The sequence below is a fragment of the Calonectris borealis genome, chromosome 3 (assembly GCF_964195595.1).
Source record: "Calonectris borealis chromosome 3, bCalBor7.hap1.2, whole genome shotgun sequence".
NCBI classification, from domain to species: Eukaryota; Metazoa; Chordata; class Aves; order Procellariiformes; family Procellariidae; genus Calonectris; species Calonectris borealis.
In genome coordinates, this window is record NC_134314.1 from 61,437,383 (window position 1) to 61,461,466 (window position 24,084).

The 24,084-nt window shown below is 40.2% G+C and overlaps 1 protein-coding gene across 1 annotated transcript in view; it reads right to left on the reverse strand.

The window, feature by feature from the left end:
- PTPRK (protein tyrosine phosphatase receptor type K) overlaps positions 1–24,084 on the reverse strand; it is a 424,966-nt gene that overhangs the window by 307,924 nt on the left and 92,958 nt on the right. Inside the window, exon 2 of the mRNA XM_075145810.1 lies at positions 23,860–23,982. Coding sequence (XP_075001911.1) covers positions 23,860–23,982 — 123 coding nt within the window. The remainder of the gene's footprint in view (positions 1–23,859; positions 23,983–24,084) is intronic.

Below are 24,084 nucleotides of genomic sequence, written 5' to 3' on the forward strand. Positions count from 1 at the left end.
CTGCAACTTTAAGTCTATTATATTTAATTCCTCATATCATTTATTACACAGACTTTTTGAAAAACTTGGCTTCAAGAGGTGGCAGGAACAAAATGGATTTATTCTCCCTTTTGGGACAATTAGGGAAAATAACTACACTTTGCATTCTGGTTATTATTTCTGTATGTTTTCAAAGGTTTTCCTACAAATTGTCCCAAGAGAGCAAACAGCGTTATTAGCTTGATTTGAAAAAGTTAGAAAAATCCATTATTTAAGTCTAAGCTAAGTCTTTATATCAATTTTGCAAGTTCAAGCAAAAAAAATTGCTTTAGTATCAAAATCATGCACAGTTTTCCTGTATTTTAGCTTTTAGGTGTATTCCATTAAGTTTTATTTTGTTGTTCACTGTAGTTCTACAGAAATGAAAATATATGGACTTCACATAATCATTGACAGAGTATTTCAAATACTGAATACTGTAGAAAATATTTCAAGATTTTTTTAAAAAATATTGAAGAAAAACACATAACAAAAATGCAATCTATTTAGGATTGGCAACATTGTTATTATGTAATTACGAGTCTAAAATGTTAGTTGCCATAACAACTTGGAACAGTTTTACATCCATTATAAATCTTTTGCTCTCTCTTCATACGTATGCTTATTTTTAACCCTGACTTCCTCCTGATGCACTTTTTGCTAGGCAACCTCATTAGCTAAACTCCTACTGTGTCAGATTGGCAGATACAATTGCAGGCATTCCCACAACCAAACAAACATATTATCTTCACACAAGCTGCCAGATGTGCCATATATCTTATAAATGTGGGTTTGTGCCTCCTTTAATTATGTTCTCTTCTCTTGGATAGCAAAAAATCTCCAATTTCTCCAAGCCTTAATAAAGTGCTTAAAGACTTGAAATTACGATATCGTGCCAGTTAATGGCACAATGCACTGCAATTTATGCATACACTTAATACAATACGGCAAGTCATAAACCTCAAACTTTAAAAACACTAAAATAAAATAATATCTACCTTCTGCAATTTTAAAAACTTGTACTATCTCGGAGTAAATTTTTGAAAATTATTTATTTTACAGCTGTATTTAAATTAAAAAAAAACTTAAAGATTGAAGAACATTTGAACAAATCTACACTTTCATCCTCTCTCTCTCTCATAAATCTCCAATACTGACATGCATGCTACTCATTTGTAGAATTCTCATTATAATGAAAAGCCGTTACAGTAATAAAACTGTCTGTGTTACCCCAGGAAACTGTATATAAATTAACACTGCCAACGTGAGAAATCCATCAGAAAAATCACGCTAAAGTTGTGATTATTAAAAAAAAAAAAAAAAAGGTGGCACAATATGAAGACATTTTGCTTGAGTTACACTTACTGTGAGCAGTAGTTCCTATATCAGATGGGAAAAGTAACACAGGAGTCACAATAGTTGTGCAACACTTAAGGGAATGTTTTTCCCAATGATCTTCTAGTTTTGTTCTAACAGAGGTCTCGACAAAACCAAATCTGCTTTCATATATACAGACCATAACAATAAAAGAGCTGGACAATACTTTCAGAGCGGGAAAGTTCCTCCGTCTTGCTGTTCAGAAGCAGTAAATCTTATTTTAAAAGTATTCCACAGTTACAGAAAAATAAGAAAACCAAATTCAAAGATTTTGCAGAGTAAGAGAAGGTTGAGGTTGGAAGAGATCTCTGGAGGTCATCTGGTCCAAACCTCCTGCTCATGCAGGGCCACCTAGAGCCGGTTGCCCAGGACCATGTGTCCAGACAGCTTCTGAATATCTCCAGGGACGAAGACTTCACAACTTCCCTGGGCAACCTGTACCAGTGCTCAGTCACCCTCACAGTAAAAAAGTGTTTCCTGATGCTCACACAAAACCTCCTGTGTTTCAGTTTATGCCCATTGCCTCCTGTCCTGTCACTGGGCACCACTGAAAAGAGCCTGGCTCAGTCCTCTTTACACTCTCCCCTGCACCAGGTATTTACATATATTGGTAAGACTGCCCAATTTCCTAGTTCACTGATGCGCAAGACTATACATTTGGCTAGATTCAGAGAAAAGTAACATAGCGCTAGTGTTAGGCATGGAGCCTACCAGATGAAAGAAAGCCCACAACTAAAAATGAAGCCTTATGTAAGAACTGTATATTTAAGCAGACCGTCAAGAGAAAACCCTTGGGTAGAGGAACTCTTTTAAATGCAAAAATATCTGCTTTCGGTAAAAACATCTAATTATTTTCATTGGTGATCTAGCCTTTTCAGAAGTTGAAGCCGCTGTGATTTTATGAAGCTCAAACCATCAGGAGACTTGGCCTTCACCGCACCAATTTTACCAGAACAAAATCTGAGCCAGAAAGCCATTCAGTGTCTCTGTTCTCCCTCATTATGATAGGACCACAAATTCCAAATCAAACACATTTGACCTAAATTTTGCCATATCATGGCAACTTTAACTCTCTTTATGCTCTGGCTTGTAAAGCAATAGGAGCAATTCTTTATCATTATATGTTAAGTCAGTCTTCGGAAATGAAAAGCAAACAAATCATCCTGCAAACTCTGGGTCACTTTACATTCTCCTTATTTACATTGTGGTCCAACATACCCACCTACTCATGCAGAGTTTCATCTTCAGGACTTCTTTTCAGTAGAGATAATTTGGTGAGTAACTCCTTGATTTATATTTCAAAGGTCAATTAAGAATTCTGCAAATGGCTGGCATCTCATCAAATTGAGAGAAGATTAAAACTTGAGTCATTAATTTTTTTTGATAAGCAGTGCAAATATGTATGAAAAACGCTTGCTTGTTCTTTTGCCTTAGGCATCACTTAGTCTCATTTAGCACAAAGGAAGGTACCTGGGGGAGGGAAAGACATGAAGGGAATAGTAGACCCCTTAAAATCTTGTGTATATGTATTAATGTAAGCAAGCAAAGTGATTGTAAAGCCCTGAAGTCACGTTGCTGCAGCTTTGGATGTCCTTTTATTGTATGACCTTGTGCCTATATACATAAGGGTAGGTTAAAGCATTTCAGGAGAGTGGGAGAGGGAGAGGGACGAGTCAAAGCAAAAAGGGGAAGGGATGGCTAGGAAATGATGAAGTACAAAATCAATGTTTTTCATCATTTAGGTGATGAAATAGAACTAGAGATAGATACCATTTTAATTAACATGGAAGGTCAAAGACAAACATCATTATATGTAATTTTTCTTCCTATTATAAATTTCAATCAACTACAGAGGCGTGAGAGAAGCATGCAAATTACCGTAGGTTTTTAAAAATATTAACATTAACTTGTTTATTTAATGCAAAAAATATTCACTATCCTATCAACTCCAAACATGGGAAGAATTAGTATATGTATTTCAAGTTCAGATCTTCGATCAAAGTTTGTTTTTTCAAGATCTATAGCATTTTAGATCTTACAGAAAACTAATGTGCTGATGACATTACAGAACAAAGACTTTGTTGTGGTAAATGATGAATTAAAAGCATCTTTTGGTTAATGTTTGGCATAGAACATTCCCTAATATTCTTGGAAATGATCTGAGGGCAAGACTGGTGTAAGAGCTGAATTTAGTAATGGAACATACAAAAGTGTAGCGGTCCACACTAAAAAATACTTTTATTTTAGATTAGATCATGTCTTCGTTTTACTTCCCAAACTTTATTTCAAAATATAAACTTTTAAACAAAATTATAAAATATTTATGAAACCTGCCAAATAATTTAAACATTCAGTCCATCGGCTTAAGATCTTATAATCTTGTCAATAAAATTCCTTGACTACTTCCAGTTTTATATTAACTCCGAATTTTCTTTTTCTACGTAACTGTCCAATCTCACTTAGAATTTTAAAGAGAAGTAAATCACCAGACAAAGAGTTTTCAGTCCCACATTTACAGTTTATATTTGGAGGAAGGGGTGGAAGCACATAACAGATCTTATTTTCAGCTGATACTTAGTCTTCTGTTCCTTTAAGTCAATTTTCTTCACTGTAACTCCCACATACCCCCAAAAGATTTCAGTACATTTCTAACAAGTCATTCTGAGTCTTGAAGTGAAGGAAGACAGACAGATCATGGAGATGTAACACCCCCACACCCCTAAGAAAGCTTTTATACCACTAACTTAGGGATAGTTGTTTTCATATTTGTTCAACTTCAACAGAACTAACACAGTGACCAAAAAAAGAAAGTTACATTCCAAAGGCTGTATGATCTCTTCTGCAAGCAGGCTGCAGTATCCTGAGCAGTTATCTATAGGATTGTGGGTAGGTAAATTATAAAAACCCTTATGCAAATCTTTAAAGAAATTACCATTTTCTAGGCTATTTTGAAAGTATCATAGGTTTTATTTGTACAAGATTCTGGCTTGCATAATTTTATTTTCTTTCCCTCCAAGAAACAAAAGGTTTTCTTCATTATTTTTACAATTAATTCTTTTTTGTTTGTTTTACCTAACTTTCTAAGTAAAAACTCAATGGAGCACACCTGAATAAAATATAAAACAATGTAATCTACTCCACACTTGAAGAACATAAGATTTGTAATGACCAAACTTCACCCATCTGTTAAATTCAGTACCTATTCATTATGGCAACTATGCATCACATTACATCCCTCTCCAGTTCAGTAAAACACTGTTGAATAAAGGTGAATGTTGAATAAATACTTTCCTATTCCCCATTTACATTTTTAAACATGAAATTTGATTCCTTATACAGATCAAATTTTTATTAAAAAAAAAAAAAGTCAAGTAAAACTTCAACTTTACCTTTTCAAATGTTGCTGTAGTGACGTTAGATCCTGTATGAGTGATATCACAGTTTACTTGGGGAACAATTATAAATGCTATCATAATTAGGATTTCAGTTAAGGATCAAAGAGATGGAGCAGATGGAATGCAAGAGACACACATTTAAATGCAAATATCTTTGTTAACAGGAAACTTGTTAAGAGGAGCTATCAAAGCACATGGAAGATAAGTGTTCATCTATTTAAGTCAGATATATTTGAAAGTTTCTCCCAGCAGGAAAGTCAGCTAAAGTCTCCAAGCAATCCAGTAACAGTCAGCACATGACTCAAAAAAGAGCAGCAAAGATTTTTCCCAGTTGCCTTTTCAGAAGTCGATAGGAAACACTTAGCAAAGATCTGTACGAGTACCACTTCCCTCTTCTTCTTAATGCTATCACTATTTGTTGCTCACATTAAGCAGAAAACACTGAATGCAGTATTGCGACAACATGTTGTTCTCCCCCCAAAACTACTATTTTTTATTTATTCATGGAAAAGTTACAACCCTCATTAACCCCTAACTGCAATTTTCACTTTTTCTTGTAACCCATTAGCTGACACTGGGAAGACTACCTGAGGTATCTGGTCAAATCCCTGGCTTGACAAAGGCCTGCTCACTGAAATACACACCTGCCACAGCTGTCATGATAGTGAAGAAAATACTCCTTTCGCTCCTCTATCATAAAAAGGTTGAAATGGCAAAATATTACTACCTTTAGAACAGACTCTCTATTGTACATGAAGCTCCAGAACCAAGAAGCTAGCAGTACTGCTTGAACAGCTTTGTATAGTTTAATAAGCAGTTTCATATGATGTTTCTTTATTAAAACCTTATCAAGGCATACCTTAAATATATAGATATTATACAAATAATATATTATAACGTACAAATATTGCACGTCCCTCAAGAAGGTATGCATGTCTCTCTCCAGCACTGCTGCGACCTCCCACATCTGAGGACTGCACCTGTAATGGCCAGCTACACCGGCCACAACGGACCAAGAACGGTACCTGCTTGCTGGTGCACGTGACTGAGCAGGTGGGGTCATGCCCCCGAGATCTCAAACCTGGATGAGGCTTGGAGTAATGGGAACCTGTCTCAGTGAAGTGGGGAAGGAATATGGAGGGGGTGGCTAGTTTTAGGAGATGGGAAGTACAGGTTGGCAAAGTGGAGGAGTACTGGGCTGGTGAGGGCTGATCCTGGCCTAGGGAGAGTGTGCTCAACTCTTGGCCACACCACAACTTCCCAACTTGCAAATCTGAAAGTTTTGGCCATCCCTGGTACAGACTTTAAAATGCTGCCACACTCTGAATAAAAAAAAAAAAAAAAAAAAAAAAAGAAAAAGAAAAAGAAAAAAACAAGCCAAACCAACCAAACAAAAAGAAAACACCAAAAAAAAGCTTTCCACCAAGCAATTTCCTGGAAACTGAATAAACTAAATTCTTCCCAAGACAGACAGGGACAGGCCTAGCTGCCTTCAGGGTTTTGCATTCCAGCTCGTTACTCATTTTGCACCTTCATAGCACCCATCCATGTAATCACTTCTTCACTTCAGACTGAACTTCAGTTCTGGTTTTGGATTGCACATGTGGAAACTAATACATACGTAAACAAGCTACAAAAACAAGATCTGAAGTAGGCCAATTAGAGTCACTGTAACCTAAGATGTGACAAAACAAGCAACAAAAAATCTAAACTAACCAAAATTGTTTTAATGTAAACTTCCCTCGCTAGGGAAAGAAGTGTTTAAAATAGGGTTGAAGAGAATTTATATCACTTCTGCTTACAATCACGAGATGCTATGATGTCTTTGTTGGCTGGGTTAAATTGCTGTCACCAATCAAACCTTTTCCTCATGCAGCCACTTTCTGCCCTATTCTTTCAGATAGACTGAAGAGACTGTTCACTCTTCACTCTCACCGAGAGGCACTTTCTGAATCCTTAAGCTTGCTCACTGCTCTGTTCTCTGTTCTTTCCCATTTGTCAGCATCTGGTTTTGAAATGGGCAATATCGCAAGGGCAAATGCTCACTGCAGATGCAATTGCATCTGCCCACCTACAATTTATACTCCAACTGTTCTTACATCCGTACATGGCTGTAAGACTGCCTGTGACCTCCAAGATCTTTTGAATCGTTGTTTTTCACGCTGCAGTCCCACAAATACATTTAGTCATAAATGGCTGACTGAACACAGGTACCAAAACAAAGAATATTCTGTGAATAAAACACTACCTTGATTTTTTTTTTTTTTTAAAAAATCTACTTATGTTACCACCTTTAAGCCTCATTCATCCCATGATACTGCTCTGCTGACAATATCATATGAACTGTCTCCCAAAGAGATTATTTTAAACGGGCCCAAAAGTTTTACCTCATTTCTAGTCTTCAAAAAAAATTCTAGCTCATACAATGACAACATCACATCATCAAGCTCACAATCGGATTTTAAAAAGAAAAGCACAAAAACTTGGAATAATTTATAGTCTTTTTAAAAAAAAAATCTAGCTCATCTTAAAAAAGTCCTATCAATGGCTTGGAAAAGTCTTGAATCAATGTTTGATTCAAAGGGTATTGCATGCAAATTATATCGTCCTAGAGATTTAACATGTGTTTATTTTTCAGCAATTGACATCTGATATCCCAATTACCAGTGGGAGGAGAAAGTACCTTATTACCTGAGTAAGGAGTGCTGCACCCTGCTATTCCTGAGCAGAACTCTCAACTCACTCAGACCCGTACCACCGCTGCCTAATACTGATTTGTGGCAGGCAGAAACCCACATCATTTTCCTTCTGTTTTGTTCAACTCGCTAGTCTATTTTTCCTGTTTCATTTTCATCATCTTCATTTGCTCATCATTGATTTATATTCATTCTTAATCAGCATCCTCATATACCTGCTTTCGTGCAGTCACAGAGTGGTTCAGGTCAGAAGGGACCTCTGGAGGACATTCTAGTCCAACCCACTGCTCAAATCAGGCTAAACTATAGCTGGCCTATCAGGTCTAAGACCTCCAAGGATGAAGATCCCACACCCTCTCTAGGCACCTGCTCCAGTACTTGACCACTCTGATGGCAAAAAATATTTTCTAATATCTAACCAGAATTTCCCATATTCCAACTTGTGTCCACTGCCCCTCATCCTATCACCATGAGAAAAGAGTATGGCTCCACCTTTTCCATATCTTCTGATCAGGCAGTTCTAGGCAACAAAGAAGGTCTCCCCTGAGCCTTCTCTTCTCCAGGCTGAACAGGCCCAGCTGTCTCAGCCTCTCCTTGGATGTCCTGTGCTCCAGTCCCTGACCAGCTTGGTAGTCCTTTGCTGGACTCATTCCAGTATGTCCATGAGTCTCTCATACTGGGGAGTCCAGAACCAGACACAGCACTCCAGATGTGTCTCACCACTGCTGAGCAGAGGGGAAGGATCACCTGCTGCCTACTGCAGCCCAACAGGCTGTTAGCCACCTTTGTTGAAAAGATGCATTGCTGGCTCATGGTCCACCAGGACATTCAGGTTCTGCAAAGCTGCTTTCCAGCTGGCCAGCCTCAGCATGTGCTGGTGCATGAGGTTGCTGATCCTCCCCAGGGCCAGGACTTTGATCTCCCTTTGTTAAACTTCATGAAGTTCCTGTCAGTCCATTTCTGCAACCTGTCCATGACCCTCCAAGTACAGCGCTGCCCTCCAGCATACTGAAGACATTAAACTGACCACCAGCAGGACTTTGCATCCCTGATCACAACTTTGAGTCTGGGAGTCCAGCCAATTTTCCACTCATCATCTACTTGCAGAGCCCGTATCTCACCAGTTCAGTGATAAATAAACTATGAGAGACTGTGTCAAAGGCCTAGCTAAAGCCAAGGTATATGACACACACTGCCTTTCCCTTGTCCACAGCACCTCATATCACAGAAAGCAGTGAGGCTGATCAGGTATGATTTACCTTTTTCAAGCCCATGTTGGCTGCTCCCACCAACCCCTTTCTTGTCCTTCATGTGTTTGGAAATGGTTTATATAATGATCTGCTCCACCATCTTCCCAGGGGAAGGCTGCAGACCAGCCTGTAGTTCTCTGTATCCTTCTTTTCATCCATCTCAAGGATGGGTGTGATACTGCCTTTTTTCAGTCCTGAGAAGCCTTCCCTAAGTGCCATGACCTTTTGAAGATTACAAAGAGCAACCTCGCAATGACATCAGCCAGCTCTTGGATGCATCCCAGCTGGTCCCGCAGACTTGTGCATGTCCAAGTGGTTAAGCGATCCATAACTCTGTCCTCATCTCCTGAAGGTGCGGCCTCACTCCCACAAAGTCTGCCAGGTTTAGGAACAAGCCTTACCTGTGACAACTGAGGCAAAGAAGGCATCAAGTACATCCACTTTTCCCTTGTCACTAGGTCCCCAATCTCAGTGAGCATGGGCCCACACTCTCCTTAGTCTCCCTCTCGCGGCCAATATACTTATGGAGGAAACCTTTCCTGTTGTCCTCCACCTGCCTTGCTAGATTCAACTCCAGATGAGCTTTGGCTTTCCTGACTCCATCCCCACATAAGCAGGCAACGTCTCCACATCCTCCCAAGTAGCCTGCCCCTGCTTCAGTCTCTGTACACGTTCTTTTTGTGCTCGGGCTCAGTCAGAATCACCATATTCATCCAAAATGGCTTTCTGCCATGCTTGCTCAACTCTCTGCACAAGACAACAGTCCATCCCTATGCTCTGAGAGGCTGTCCTTGATCAACCAGTGCTCCTGGGCCCCTTTGCCCTTCAGGGCACGTCCCGATGGGATTCTGCCAAGCAAGTCCCTGAACAGGTCAAAATTTGCTCTTCAAAAGACCAAGGTTGTAATTCTGCGGTTCATCTTGGTGACTCCTCTCAGGATCTTAAACTCAAGTCTCATGGTCATTTCAGCTGAGGCTGCCCTCAACCCTACTCCAACAGTTCTTCCTTGTTTGTGAAGGTAGCACCTCCCTGAGTCTGTGATTGTGGGGCTTTCACCAGCTGCATAAAGAGGCTTCATCTGTCTCCTGTTCTTGATAGGCTGTAGCAGACACTCACTGTAATATTACCTGTGCTGACTTATCCTCTGATCCTTACCCGTAAGCTATCTACTGTTTTGTAGCTTTGCTTCTTTCACTCTCCTTAATCAAAATCTTTATATAAACTCTACATGAATATTACACAAATATAATTTTATATAAATTATATATGTAAATTAAATTGTGTATTTTATGAGTAACATGAATTTTATACAAATATAAGTAAATTTATATGGTAATTTTAAGGAGGTTTTTTCCTTTTCATACTACATCAGCTGATAGGATTGCAAAATTTATTTATTCTAGGGGGAATCATCTGATTTTTTGTCTAAAAAGTTCCTTGTACACTTTCGCCTATGATTGCTTTGATCTATCTACACCGACCTTTTCATTGAATAGGGTGCATTTGCTTGATGCAGCAGGTCTCTTTGTGCAGTCACCTGCTCCTAGGCAACCATCACTTTTTCATTGGTGATAACCTCACCCTCCTTATACGCTTATTGAAGTCCAGTGGAGAATATTTTGCAACAATGTGCTATCAATACACTCAAGAGGTCTGGACTATATACCTGACTGAAACCTCCAAAGAGGCTACTTACATCGTTCTCCACATTTGGAGAGGGCACTTACACACAAATGCATATATCCATTGTCTGATTAACAAGACGAACAGACTCATCTCTTGGTTTCACAAAAGATCCAATACGAGGGTATTGGCAGGACCATGCAATGAAAAACTTGGGGCTGACAGGGTGGAAATTAGATTATTTTTATCACAAAACTCAAAACACAAGCTGCTGTTCACCGCTTACAGGTGGCATGACCTAACAACTCCCTGCCTGCCTCTCCTCTTGTTTTTATGCCTCTCCTCCTTCCAGCTCCTTCCTTCCCTTGTGCTGCTGGCTCTGATGCTTGTCAGACCTTTCCATGAGTCAACTCAACTCACTAAGCCAGCCGAATCCTGAAAAACAACAACATTTTCTCTGGGATAATCAGTTATATCATAGAATCATTAAGGTTGGAAAAGACCTCTAAGATCATCGTGTCCAACCATCAACCCAACACCACCATGCCCACTACACCATGTCCCTAAGGGCCTCATCTACACGTCTTTTAAATACTTCCAGGGATGGTGACTCAACCACTTCCCTGGGCAGCCTGTTCCAAGGCCTGACCACTCTTTCAGTAAAGAAATTTCTCCTAATGTCCAATCTAAACCTCCCTTGGTGCAACTTGAGGCCATTTCCTCTCGTCCTATCGCTAGTTTCTTGGGAGAAGAGACCAACACCCACTTCGCTACAGCCTCCTTTCAGGTAGTTGTAGAGCACGATGAGGTCTCCCCTCAGCCTCCTCTTCTCCAGGCTAAACAACCCCAGTTCCCTCAGCCGCTCCTCATAAGACTTGTGCTCCAGGCCCTTCACCAGCTTCATTGCCCTCCTCTGAACAAGCTCCAACACCTCAATGTCCTTCTTGTAGTGAGGGGCCCAAAACTGAACACAGGATTCGAGGTGCGGCCTCACCAGTGCCGAGTACAGGGGCACGATCACCTCCCTGCTCCTGCTGGCCACACTATTTCTGATACAGGCCAGGATGCCGTTGGCTCTAAGTAAGCTCTGATGAGTAAAGGTAGCTAGGGAAGCTAGCTGAGCCATGAAGGCAGGGGAGGAGAGGGAGTAAGGAGGAGCAGAATAACCCCTTTGCTGCAACAGTAAGGCATTAGGCCGGCTCATTGTGACCTGTGAAGCTGCAGCCTAACTGGAAACTTATATTGGCTTAAAATCTACCTGCAACTGCAGTCTAATTAGAAAACAGAGCTGTTACTGCCAGTCAGGAGGAAAGTGATAAGAGTCCACCTACAAAACCCAGAGCCCACCTACAAAACCCAGAGCCAAAGCAACCTGCTTCCAAGTCACCGTAACCAACAGGCACAAAGAGCACGGGAAGCCATCTCTACCGCCTGCGCAAGGGACACTTGCTACTGGCACTGCAGATGCCACTCAGCTGCACGTTTTCTTTACTTCTTTTAAGAAAGTCCACAAGTTTGGAGATCTCAAAGCGATTCATAAGCCTGTCACGAACACACACACGGTGGGAGAAGCTGATGGAAGGTACAGGCTGGGACAGCAGACGTCAGCTACACCAAAGAGGAAAAGTTAATGGCAACAGTTTCTTCTATTTGAATGCCACGCGCTTGCTGATCCCTCATTCATGGGAATTAGTTAAGAGAAACCAAGAGCACAAGAGAAATGCTTAGTTCATACTGCTTGTTGACATTCTCTAAAATAGTACAGTATGTCTGATTCGTGTTTATACCTGGCTAGGTTTTCTTCCTCAAGGGAGTTAAAAATGGTTTGATCCAAAATAAATAGCTGTTATATCCTGACAGCTGCTCTTCAGAAAGACAAAAGAAGAGGAGAAAGTTTTTATTTGGTTTTCTTGTGTTTTTTTTTTTAAACTGCAAAATACTAAAACATTGACAAAGTATTCCCAAATCCCTCGGTAATCACCATTTTGGTGCATACATGGTTCCACAATGTATTAGATGCACAAACACGAGCACGTCTTCCCAGTGCTGTGCAATACACGTGTCCCTGAACCAGGACAGCTGCCCCAGTGCAGCATACAACTAAGCTAACTCAGTAACAGGTGGAGAGCCAGACTACCTCTCCTACCTCAGGAACATAAGGTTAGCTGGAGTGTCTCTGGATAGTCCAGCATCATATACTGTAAGTGTACCTATAAGTTCTGCACTTTTATCCACTTTTTTCTAAAGCTGTGATTTTATACTGTAGAATAGACAGAGTTTTAAAAGCCATTTCCTCTGAAACAAAATAAGAGCTAAATGCATCTTCCCTTCATGAAATAAAGAGCAAAACCAAAAGTGCACCAAAAAAAAAAAGAAAATAGCAAAAAAGGAAAGGAATCCTGCCCTTGTGCTTTTATTAGTCCACAGTATTTCTTAATTATACCTCCCCTCAGACAAAGTAGGGTCCTGATACCAGGCAAGTTTGTTTTTTTTTCTTCCCCAAATCTGGTAGGGCAGGTTTAAAACGTTCAGTGAAAGAGACTGGCATTTTCATAGCTGTCTGGTAGGATATTTGTCTTCTGTACACTTTTCCACTGAAGCACAGACTCTGCTACAAGCAATCTATTTCAAGACCTAACAGGAACCTCTGTTCTCTCTGCTTATACTTGGAGAACTTGACCTGGGTAGTGCATCGCTGTGTCCATCCTGCCATTACAGATGGCACTGGGAGTGAACCTTAGTGAGCCTCCAAGTTAACTGGTGACAGCCAGCTTTGTCCATGTAGACCACCTTCATCACCCTCTGGAGAAGACAGGCTCATACCTGGCTCACACCTACACCTCATCATACCTGGCCCAGCTCTCCTCTGGAGTCCTGTTGACAATCACTGTCCACATGACATCTATCGGAAATAATGAAAGGGATATTCTGCATCCATCCGAGAGATGTATTTATAGCATAACGCCTCAGGCTTAACACATGTATTGTAAACAGGTGAGAGGACACTTTGGGACACAAGCACAGCTGCAATAGTAGAAGATTGCCCCATTTGCCTCAAGCTTACTGCTCCCCAACGTGGCCATTACCTACACAGCCAGAGAAAGTTCTCAGCACTTAGATCCAGGTTTCTTCTTGCAAGAAACTCGATGGCTTGCTCCAGCAACAAGCCCTGAAGAAACCAGCGCGTATGCTATGTCGATAATAAGAAGGGCTCAAACTCATGTACGGAAGCGGGAGTAAACCAAAGTAAACCACTGCGAGTACATGAACTGAAAAGAGAGGATGGGAAGAGGTGCATATCCCTTCCCAAATCACACACTGGCTGCCCCGTAAAACACTCGTCATCTCTCTTTGGACAGATGCAAGTGCTGACCCTCCCTATAACATGTACTCCCATCCGTATCCCCTTAGGAAAGGAGGGGTTTGGAGTTTCAAACACCTCCAAGAAAACTCAGTTTCTCACCACTTATTGCAAAACACAGACATCACCCTCAGAGGGTCACGTAACTTTTGGTAACTAGGCCATCTGAGCCTGTGATTTGGCTGACAGCTCTGGTGAATGGCTTCTTGAAGGAGACGAGTCCTTTAAGAGGGAGGGTACGGGGGGGGGGGGGAAAAGTTACTTTTTTCCCTCTAGAATAGACACTATGTAAAATGCAAACCAAAGTTAAAAATGTTTGATTTAATTCAAGTTTTCTTGCTTGCTAATTTTAACTACAGTTTAAACCTGATTAAAATCCACCCACCTTTGGACAGAAGCAACACATTTTGGAATGAAAAAAGGCACTGCATTTTAAAAGTAATATTTTTTCCTAGCGGGTCATGTTCTTCATGGATTTAATTTCTGAATAATATTCTATAAGCTACACTAAAACATATTTAAAGGAGGTTATACTTTCAAGTCCAGGAAGAGATGGGAAGAAAGGAAGACAGCTTTGGATGTCGCTGTATCTGTGGCAGTGACATTACCCATGCTAATGATTAAGCAAGATTCAGCAACAAACACAAACATCACATATGAGGCAAAGCAACACAACTGAATCTGTTCCCGTACCAGACATAAACCTGCTCCTTCTCTAACATATCCACCTAAGCAATTGCCTCTTCACAGCCTACACATACTTGCAAATGAAGTTTGTGTGACCCCCAATACGAAGGATTTGCCTTTTCAAAGTACCTCTACATAGAAAGGTGGGAAACGGAACAAAATAATCCCAGCAAGGATGGAGGGGGAGGCGGGGGGGGCGGGGGGGGGGAAGGAATGAAACAAGCCTTACTGATCATAATTAGCTTGATAACAGCAATTTGAGCAAGTATCTGTACAAGTAATGATAGAAATGCCCAAATTAAAAATATTACTGTTTCCTGAATAAGTTTTTTCATTAGTTCACCATGACCTAAGAAAACAAGTTTAAATCTTCTCAGTGGATTCAAAATCTGTTCTGTATAATAATATAGTTTTATTATTACCGCAGCTTTAGTCACTATAAACAAACATCAATGATTGCTGCATCAGCACGGACTTGCAGCAAAAGCACAACAAGGGAACATAAATTACATACTGAGCAGCAAAAGGGTTAGAACTCAGAAATCAATATTTTAAGCAGACAGGAAAATTTCAGGCACTGTACATGAAAAAATGTGGAGGAAAGCATCACTGCCCTTTGTTTTGTTGCTATTATGCGGCTTCCTGAATTTCACCTCATCTTACTTTAAGGTTTTTTGTTTGTTTTTACAGGCATTGCTTCTTCTGTTACTGGGGTTGTCACTGCTGAGGTTATAGATACGTAAGTAATTCAGTTTCCAGTTGCATAATAGGTCCCGTATTAGAAATGGGATTGGGAATGCCCTTATTCCCAATAGGGCATTCTAAGTAGTGAATTCTAAGTAGCTCAACGCTTCACTTCCACTTCTAAGAGGCTTCATCTCTGATGTGACAAAAGTGAGAAGTTAGCACGGGGAAGAGGAGATAGTCTCTCAGATCATGAGGCACCCATGCACAGAGGGTTACTACAGCACCTTGACCGCTGCCTGTACATCGTATTTCTGAAGCTTAATGCTTCAGAAATAACAATCTGCATTAACAACCACTGTACATTACTCATTCTATTATAGGGCTTTTTTCCATCTTGTCTTAACACCGTTCTTTTTCATACACCATGGTGTTATTCCTTCACTGTCTCCCCCAAATAGTTCTCAGGCCCCGTTTTTATTTTCCCTCTTCTAAGTAGTAAAATTATTTTACTACTTTCCCTTACTTCTAACCTGGCTGCTTCTACATCTCCGACAGAACAGCCTGTAGTTATATTGTTGCTTGAATCTGGCATTCATTGGACTGCTAAAAATTGCACACAGGTGAGTGGGAGTGGAAAGCAGAGCAATAAGGTTTCCAGTCAGGGCAACCTACAGAAATGTCAAAGCTAAAGAATAGGAGCAGCCAGAAACATGCGCAAGGAAGGGAAGGGAGGAGGCCACCTACACTTACAGCAAATTGAAGTGGCCACGTAAACACAAAATAAGTTCTTCTATCTTTTCTGTGAAAGGGTCCAGCCAAAGGGTGCCAAAGAGAGGGTACAAAATCACCAGATGTGCTGAGCCCATGCCATGCTCTGGACAGGAGCGAGTGAGCTGTGCCCATGCTCTGAGCCAAACAAAACCACAAGAGAAGCAACAGTACATTAGCTCAGGTCTGCCCCTCCACTACACTCCAAGATAGCCAAAAAATTTGAAGGCAAGGCAAACTACTGTCATCTTCAGGGGAAAAAAAAAAAATATATATATATATATACACACACACACATATATATATACACACAAGTAGACTGAGAGAGAAAATAAGGGTAGGACAACAGCACAACAGGCAGATACAGTACTCAAAAGCAGGGCTGGCTTGCTCCTCTCCATGCAGAGAAGCAGTGAGAAATCAAAAAAGCACTACTCAGCGTGCTTTGGGCTTGCAGCCTTGCACACTCTGAACACTACATGCCTCAAATAACCTGGAACACCTTCCAAGGTACCAAGGTGCTATTCAAACCCTGTTTTCCCTGCAACTCTGAAAGGCTAGCACAGTACCATTTTGCTTTTTGTTTACCTTCACAATGCTACCCAAATAGCAGCTTCAGGTAATGCCTCTTACTGACATTCATAGTCCCCAAGCAGCAGTTGACTTTATACAAGCAATAAAACTTACAGCCCAGGCTCCTGACTAACAGTGGCAAAAGTTGACCGGAAGCGGTCATTTCTCCCCACCCCGACAGTACTGCGGTGATGGCCGATGCCATTGGAACTTCTCATGATACAGATATCAGAAGCTAGAAAGCTGCATCATGCAGCAGAAGGCTGCGTCACGAGCAGGAATACCATCATGAATGCTGTGACAGCACTGGCACATGGCAATTTTCGTTATTTTTGGTACCAGCATGGCAAAGGTAAATTTGCCCAAGATTAACCTACTACTTTGGAACTCTATCTGTAGCAAACAGATTTCTCCCCTTGCTTCAATTTATTACTCCAGATTCAGCGAAATAAGCTAATAATCTTCAAATACCAAACTAGGAAAAAAAGGAGAAACCAAGAAAGAGAAAGAACAGTTTCTCAGAGGCAGCACTTTATACAGCTTTCACTGGAGTTTGGTTGTGCTACACTCAAAATAACAATCTGACAGATTTTCTAAAACTTAACTGATACCAGCAAAATACACTCATTCGACACATACAAGCAAGTAAAAAGATAAGGTATTCAAGAACAAATGAGCTTTTTGGAAATCCATATTGCATGGAAGAGGTATGGCTGAACAAAAGAGTATTACAACTCGGGGGGGGGGGGGGGGGGGGGGGGCACAACACACCAAATATCAACTCTACATAAACAGATATAGCAGCTGGCCTTGAAGGTGAGGTATATTTTGTGCAAATACAGCAAGTAATCTTTTTTTAAATGTTCTGTCTTTCACTACCCAAAAGAAACAGAATAAATCCATCTGTGTCAATGAATGAAAAACCAACACACAGATGTTACTCATATGTGAAATTCATTTCTATTACTACAAAAACCTTACTTTTCCTAATCCCATGCCTAAATTTCCTGATAAAGAAAAGGTTTATCTAAATGTATAAAAGCACTGCTACACTGTGCATTATCTAGAAAGCCTTCCCTGCACGCTTCCTCTCTTCACTTTGTACCAAGTGAAGTGTGCTTGAGAACAACAGGGAACCCTTGGAATTAGTCAATAGATTGATTAATGCACTGTACTGAGCAAGCCAAATAGTTTATAGGTGCTCTTTACGTAGACATTAATTGCACTGCAGTAACGAGGTAGGCTTCTTTCTGTTAGAGATGCTACTAACAAATACAGACAAGAAATCAACCACAAGGTTTACTGAATAAGAAAAGCAGTAAAATATGTTTTTCTGATCAAGGAAGTACTTCAAATAAATTCAGCTCTGTAGTATATTGACAAGTTAAAGAGGAAACAAGTTATCAGTCAACTTTTGGGGCCAAGGAATGTATGAAAACTGAAGTACGTAAGGAAGAAAAAAAATTCTCTCCGTCACCTTAGATAAAACATATCTATGCCATCACATAAAGAAATGTAAAAGGAGGAGAGACAACCAGAATTTCTTAGCAGCCCCAAACACAGATCCAAGCTTTTACAATTTATTTCATAATATAATGACCCAGATAAGTTTTCAATGATCAAACTTTAAAACCACTACCTTCCCGAACTGCATTTGTCAATCCATGGACTAGTCAATAAATTCCCTTGCGCACAGTTTCTCTGATCTATTGTCATTGCCTTTATACTGGCAATGTTAGCCATACAGCAGCAAAACCTTGAAAAGTCAGTTCTCAACTGCTCAGTGGACTGGTAAACTTTATTAGTCTGTCTGTTAAAATAAAGAGACCCAGAAAGCATTCTGTTTGAACTTCACCCTTCTGTAGTGTGAAACAGCAAGTTGGTGCATCGTGTGTGGACCAGCGTCTCTGTGGAAGAGCTCAGTAACACAAGATGTGGTGAGAGTTCTTCTGCTGTTCACCAAGCTCTCATCTTTCCAACGCCTCAAGAAACACCCAGATCTCACCAGACACTGCTTCCCAGTTAACTTTTGTTTGACTGTACCCATACACATCCACGTAATTTAAATTTATTCATGGGTTGGTGGTTTCACTTCTACAGGAGAAAAATTCAGGTTTAAGTGAAGTAAAAGGCCAAAAGTGTCATCTGTATGACCTCTACATTACAGCTTTCCTTCCCGAGCCACACTCATATGAAATCTATATTAAAACAGAAATTTCATGACCTTCTGACTCCTCTCTCTCATTTATACACTTCATAAACACTTATGTTGGTCCTGTGCTGAAATTCATTGTGGGTCACGCAGGTGACACAAAAGCTATTTCCCTTCTGTACAAGGCAGAATTTAAATAGCGCACAACTGACCTTCCAGATTACCACAAATACTCAACACTATTTGTACAGGAAAATTAAAGTTGCACGCAAATCTAAGGGCATAATGTTCATATTTCTTTCAGGCCCCCCCGAGGTTTATACAACCCCAGAACTCACCCATGCCACCAGCTCCCATGGTCCTCATCAGCTGCACCAGCATAACAGCTCTTTTTACAGGTGCACAATGAACTGGGTTAATGAACTGACCCATGCTGCGTACTTTTTTTTTTTTCCCTGGATTATTATTTTCAGTCCACACCAGTTCACAACCACGTGAACATCAGAACAACTGGGAGGAGGCAGCAATGTGAGAATCCCTCTGGGAACAACGGAACACGGGAATGAGCAGCCAGAGACATTCTGCCTCAAACCCATATAAAAGAAATTACTGTGAAAGATGGCCTAAGATTACTTGTCAACACACTTCCTCCCATCTCCATTGCCTTTCAACATGTATGTTCTCCATTCAGAAATAACTGTGCAGTCTTCCACCAGGGACCCCAAAACGTCAGCCTAAACCAGAATATGTAATGTTTTACTTTTCAGGACTGTTTCATTTCTTTTCTTTTTTTTTTTTCCTTTAAATTTAGTTTTATTCTTTAAAATGGGGCAACATGTAAGGTCATATGTAATTTCTGTAACGTAAAAAATTGATTTCTGCAATACTCTTCACTGTAAAAAAATAAATTTTGCATTTGCGAAACACACTCTAATACTAAGGCACATCTTTAGAGATTTAGTCTGTTCTCCTTTAGTCATGCTAGATGACAAGTGCAACTAAGGACTTCCCCCACTACTGTTAATTTATTTTCCTCAGATTTCCAGAAAACCAATTAAAAAAAATTAGCACACATCCAATCGGGGCACATTATCCATCTGAGAGATCGGAAACAAGATGTCCATCTCAGCACGTCACTATTGTCCACTATAATTTAGACATTCTTCAAATTGCATTTGTATCCAGGAGGGTAATAGCCCTTACATTAAAAAAGCCCTTCATTAAGTGGCTCCCCGTCATGCAGCCCATTACAGGCTCTCATGCCCTGACCCTGCATAGCCTCATAATAATGCTGCTTTTAACAGGCAAACCAAACAGGGTAAATAAACTATCTTCTCTGTCTAAGGGTAAGAACATCAATAAACGTATTATTAACGTGGATAAAACCACCCCTTTGCACATGCCCAGTGATACAAGAAAGCACTATTATTTACTTTAAGTCGAAGTTATCCACACACAGTGAATGGTCCTCTAAAATAACTGGAAAAAATCCATAGCCAAATTGGATTTCATCTTCATAGCATTCTCTAACTTCTATCTTGTATAGTATAATGCATAAAAATCATACACCTGAAAACATAATGCAGGGTTTGCTTCAAAATATAAAAGATGTCTTCAGAGGTACAAAGACCATCAGATAAATACTTTGACTTCATTTTTGTCACCCTGTCTACAAAAATATAACACTTACCACCTTGCCTCACACAAAATGCAAATTCACAGATGTGGGCCATTTCTACATAAGGAACAACTCAATAGTCTTGGACCATTCAACCCAGAATGATGTCAGGAGAAGGGTGTGTATTTTATTTAAAAGGTATTTAAAAAAACTGAATGGGTCAGAGAAGGTGATTAGGAATCAGCTTTGCTGACTTCCTGTACAAGAGGCCAACATGTATCAAACGGAAGTCATGTGCAAGTTCAAAATAAGAAGAGCTGCGTCTTCCCATGAGTTGTAACAAAAGCTGGCACTCTGTTATAGGACACGGCAGATACTAGAAGGCTTCAAGGAGCCCAAAGACAGTAAGACAACACTGACAGGGCAAAAACACGAATTCATTGAGAACACCATGAATAAAGACCGTTTCCAGTTGAGGAAATTCCTAAATGCCAAACAGCTGGAAAGTGGGAGAGCATTCAGGGCATGATCACCACTCATTTGTCCTACCTCTGCATTCTTCCCAGGCAACTGCTAATGGCTACTCTCAAAACCAGAGAACCTTTAGCTTGATCTAGCACAGTTGCTTTTATATGCTCTTAGAAACCTAATGTTGGACATCAGGTGTTTTCCAAGGTTTTAATAAGTAAGCCAAAGGTCTTATCATGTAAGCTGCAGTTCAAACAATTTACAAGTTGGTATTTAAAGCTGTACACAAGCACCTGCTCTAAGTGTTCACTTTATTTCAAAATTAGTCACTATGTACTGCATTTATTTTTCCCATAACAGAGGATAAGTGGCTTTTGCCTTTGCTCATAATTTGAGAAATACAATGTAGGTCACTACAAAAAAATTCTGAAGTTGCATTAATTACTCAGAGGTAATTACACTCGCCTCACCAATAGTGTTTACTATTGCTATACCTGCAAAATGCTTTCCATTAGGACAAGCTTTCACATTTTCATAGCAGTCTGATGCATGTGCCATTAGGACTGAAATTTCCCAAGATTCATCCTCCTCCAAAGCACACCATTGAGTTAAACCCCTGCCTTGAATTCAAAGTAAAACATGAACTCAATTGTCAGATTTTTCCTTTTTCCTATTTTTTACGTGTCCTTTTCTCTCTTTTTCTTTTTTTTTTTTTTTTTTTAGTAAGACTTTTTGAAGTTACTGAAAACTAAAAATTGACGTTTGAAAATTGGGTATAATCCCTTATAACTACAATGGTTCTGGGTGAAACTGGTGAAGTTAGAGCCCTGAAAGCCACACAGTCAGCGTAAGGGTATTATCTTTTTAACATACTGGTAAAAAGAGTGTTCCTTCTGAGACAAAGCTGTACTGGAATACGTACTCCCTTACTAAGGCCGAGGCCAGGACACTGTATTGGATTCGAGAGAGATGTAAGAGACCAGGGCTCCAAAGACAACATCAACACATGCATTAAGGAGCTTTGTGCCTAGCTGAAGGATTATAGAGCCTGAGAAGAAGAGATGGAGAGAAAACAGTCCCTAGCACTTCAGTTTTGGCGCTGCTCAGCTCTTCTGGGCACGTCTCCACCTCTCATTCTCTGACTGAACAGGAAAAAGTGGGCTGACTCTGGTCCCTAGGAGATCCCTGGCTTCTACAGGTTAGAAAACCCAGCATTTTTCAAAGTGAAAACACCAGTAGTTTAATTTTACCTATACTTTCATTACCACATCTTATTCTACTTGGGTAACTTCTTCACGTGCAGTGGACTGCTTTCTAACCTACAGTTTCAACAGTAATCAGGCAGGGTCAGCAATGTTAGAAACCTGCACAGCAGATGACTGCACAGTTATTTCCCTTCTGCTTTTGCTTGAACCTCTTGCTGCTCCACTTCCTGCAGACCCACCGGAGGAATTCAGCACTCATTTTAGAACTGTGTTACATTCTTAGACTTAACTTAAAATGTGCTATTTCAAACACAAAAGAGCGTAAGCGTTTAGATACAGCACAGATCTTCAGAATCAGAAGACTGTGAACTACTTCAAGGCAGCTCATCAGATGAGATTGCTCACTTTCAGTCTGGATCTCAGTCACCAAACATCAAACTTTTAAACAGTGGTCCAAGAAGTGTAGAATGTCACCAGAGGAAGAAAAATAATAATCAGAGCTTCTTCTGTATCTGCTTTGAACTAGCTCTGAAACATTCCTTTATTCTGCCAGATTTTATTGAGCAGCCACAATTTCACATAAAGATATGAAAAAAATAACTTCCTCCAGAACAGTCCGCGTGCTACACTCAGAGGAAAAGGGTCTGTAGCAGAACTGAACAGAAATCAGGTGCCAAAGTCAGAGAACACTCTGAAAACTGCCTAAGGATGACAGACATGTTATTTCGGAGAAGCAAGAAGAAGCTATCTTGTCATTTATATTCATTCAAAATGCAATTGCTCAAATTTTGTTCTTCCAATACAAGGTGTGCCCGAAGTCTGAGAATACCAATTTTTTACAAAATGGTGCTTCCATCACAATTAAAATACCTCCACCATTTTAACAAACCATGTAGACTCTGAAAAACGCAAACTGAAAAGTAACTAATTTCTGCCTTCTTAGGGGAGATATTATTTTGAATTTGTTAATACAAGACCATCAACATCATGAATGCTGATACTTCGGGACTTAAATTTACTCTTCCATGTGCAAACTTGAAGCACCAAGCAGTCCATTAAATAAAGTGCTGCTTAATTAACCTATTTTGTAAGATATGGGGCGTAGTAACAACTGCTCATATCAGTGACTCCAAAGCAGGGAGAACCCAGCTAGTTAGCACTTAAGAAGTAAAATTACATACACTGACCACCATTAATAATGTACAACAATATATAAAAAGCAGAGAGAGGAATGGTGCAGAGGTTAGGTTACTTGTGTGTGGCAACATTTCCCACTCCTTCTCCACACATACCTCACTTCACAAAACCTTTTAGAAACAAATAAAATAGCCATGACCTTTTTTCCTCCTTTACATGATTAATTACTTAATGTACTATTAATTGGAAAATGTAGCTGAATTTCAAATGCTTTCATTTTCTCAGCATATCATGCTGTCTGGGAAGCGCCGATTAAGCTGTTCATCAAAGGTGAGCAGGCAAGGTCATGTAGGCTGTACCTCTTCAGTTATTCATTACCTGTCCTAAATAGTAATTAACAATGGCAATATTTCCATAAATCAAAGCTTTTCTGATTACCTTCAGATGATGAGTGGTTGGGGGGAGGGGAGGAAGGAATCAGTGTATGGGTTATTGCATGTAGCCTTTTTTTCCACCATTTGTTCTAACGCATTCCTGAATAATTCAATCGATACATTAGCTGTCATCTGAGATGCAGAATTTCACTTCGAGTCAACAGGAATTCCATGCAGAATAAAGAAGTTATGACTTCCTTTCCCCCTTCACTATCCCCCCCCCCAACTTTAAAAGGGGATTTGATCTAAGAAGGTTTCTCAATTACCAAGACTGTTATATTTCTTATTTTTCTTTCTTTTTATTACCTCCATTATCAATTTTAAAGTGGAGATCAGAGAGTATGGCCTTGAGGCCACATTTAGTGAGGCTCTGAGTTTCTTAATAGAAGTATCTGGGAAGGGTTTCTCACCTTGAGGCATCTCGGGTGGCAAATAGTGAGGCTCTTGAGCACTGACATGTACCCAGTCGAAGTCATCGTACAAGTCTTGGTGGTAGTCACAGGGTCCAGGACCATCATCGAAGGTACATCCCCCTACAGAAGAAACTTGTTATTAGTTTACTTAAAGGCAGAGACTTTCCAAGAGTCAAGCAGAGGTGTTCCTCCTGGGCACACCACAACTACAGAGCCCACGCA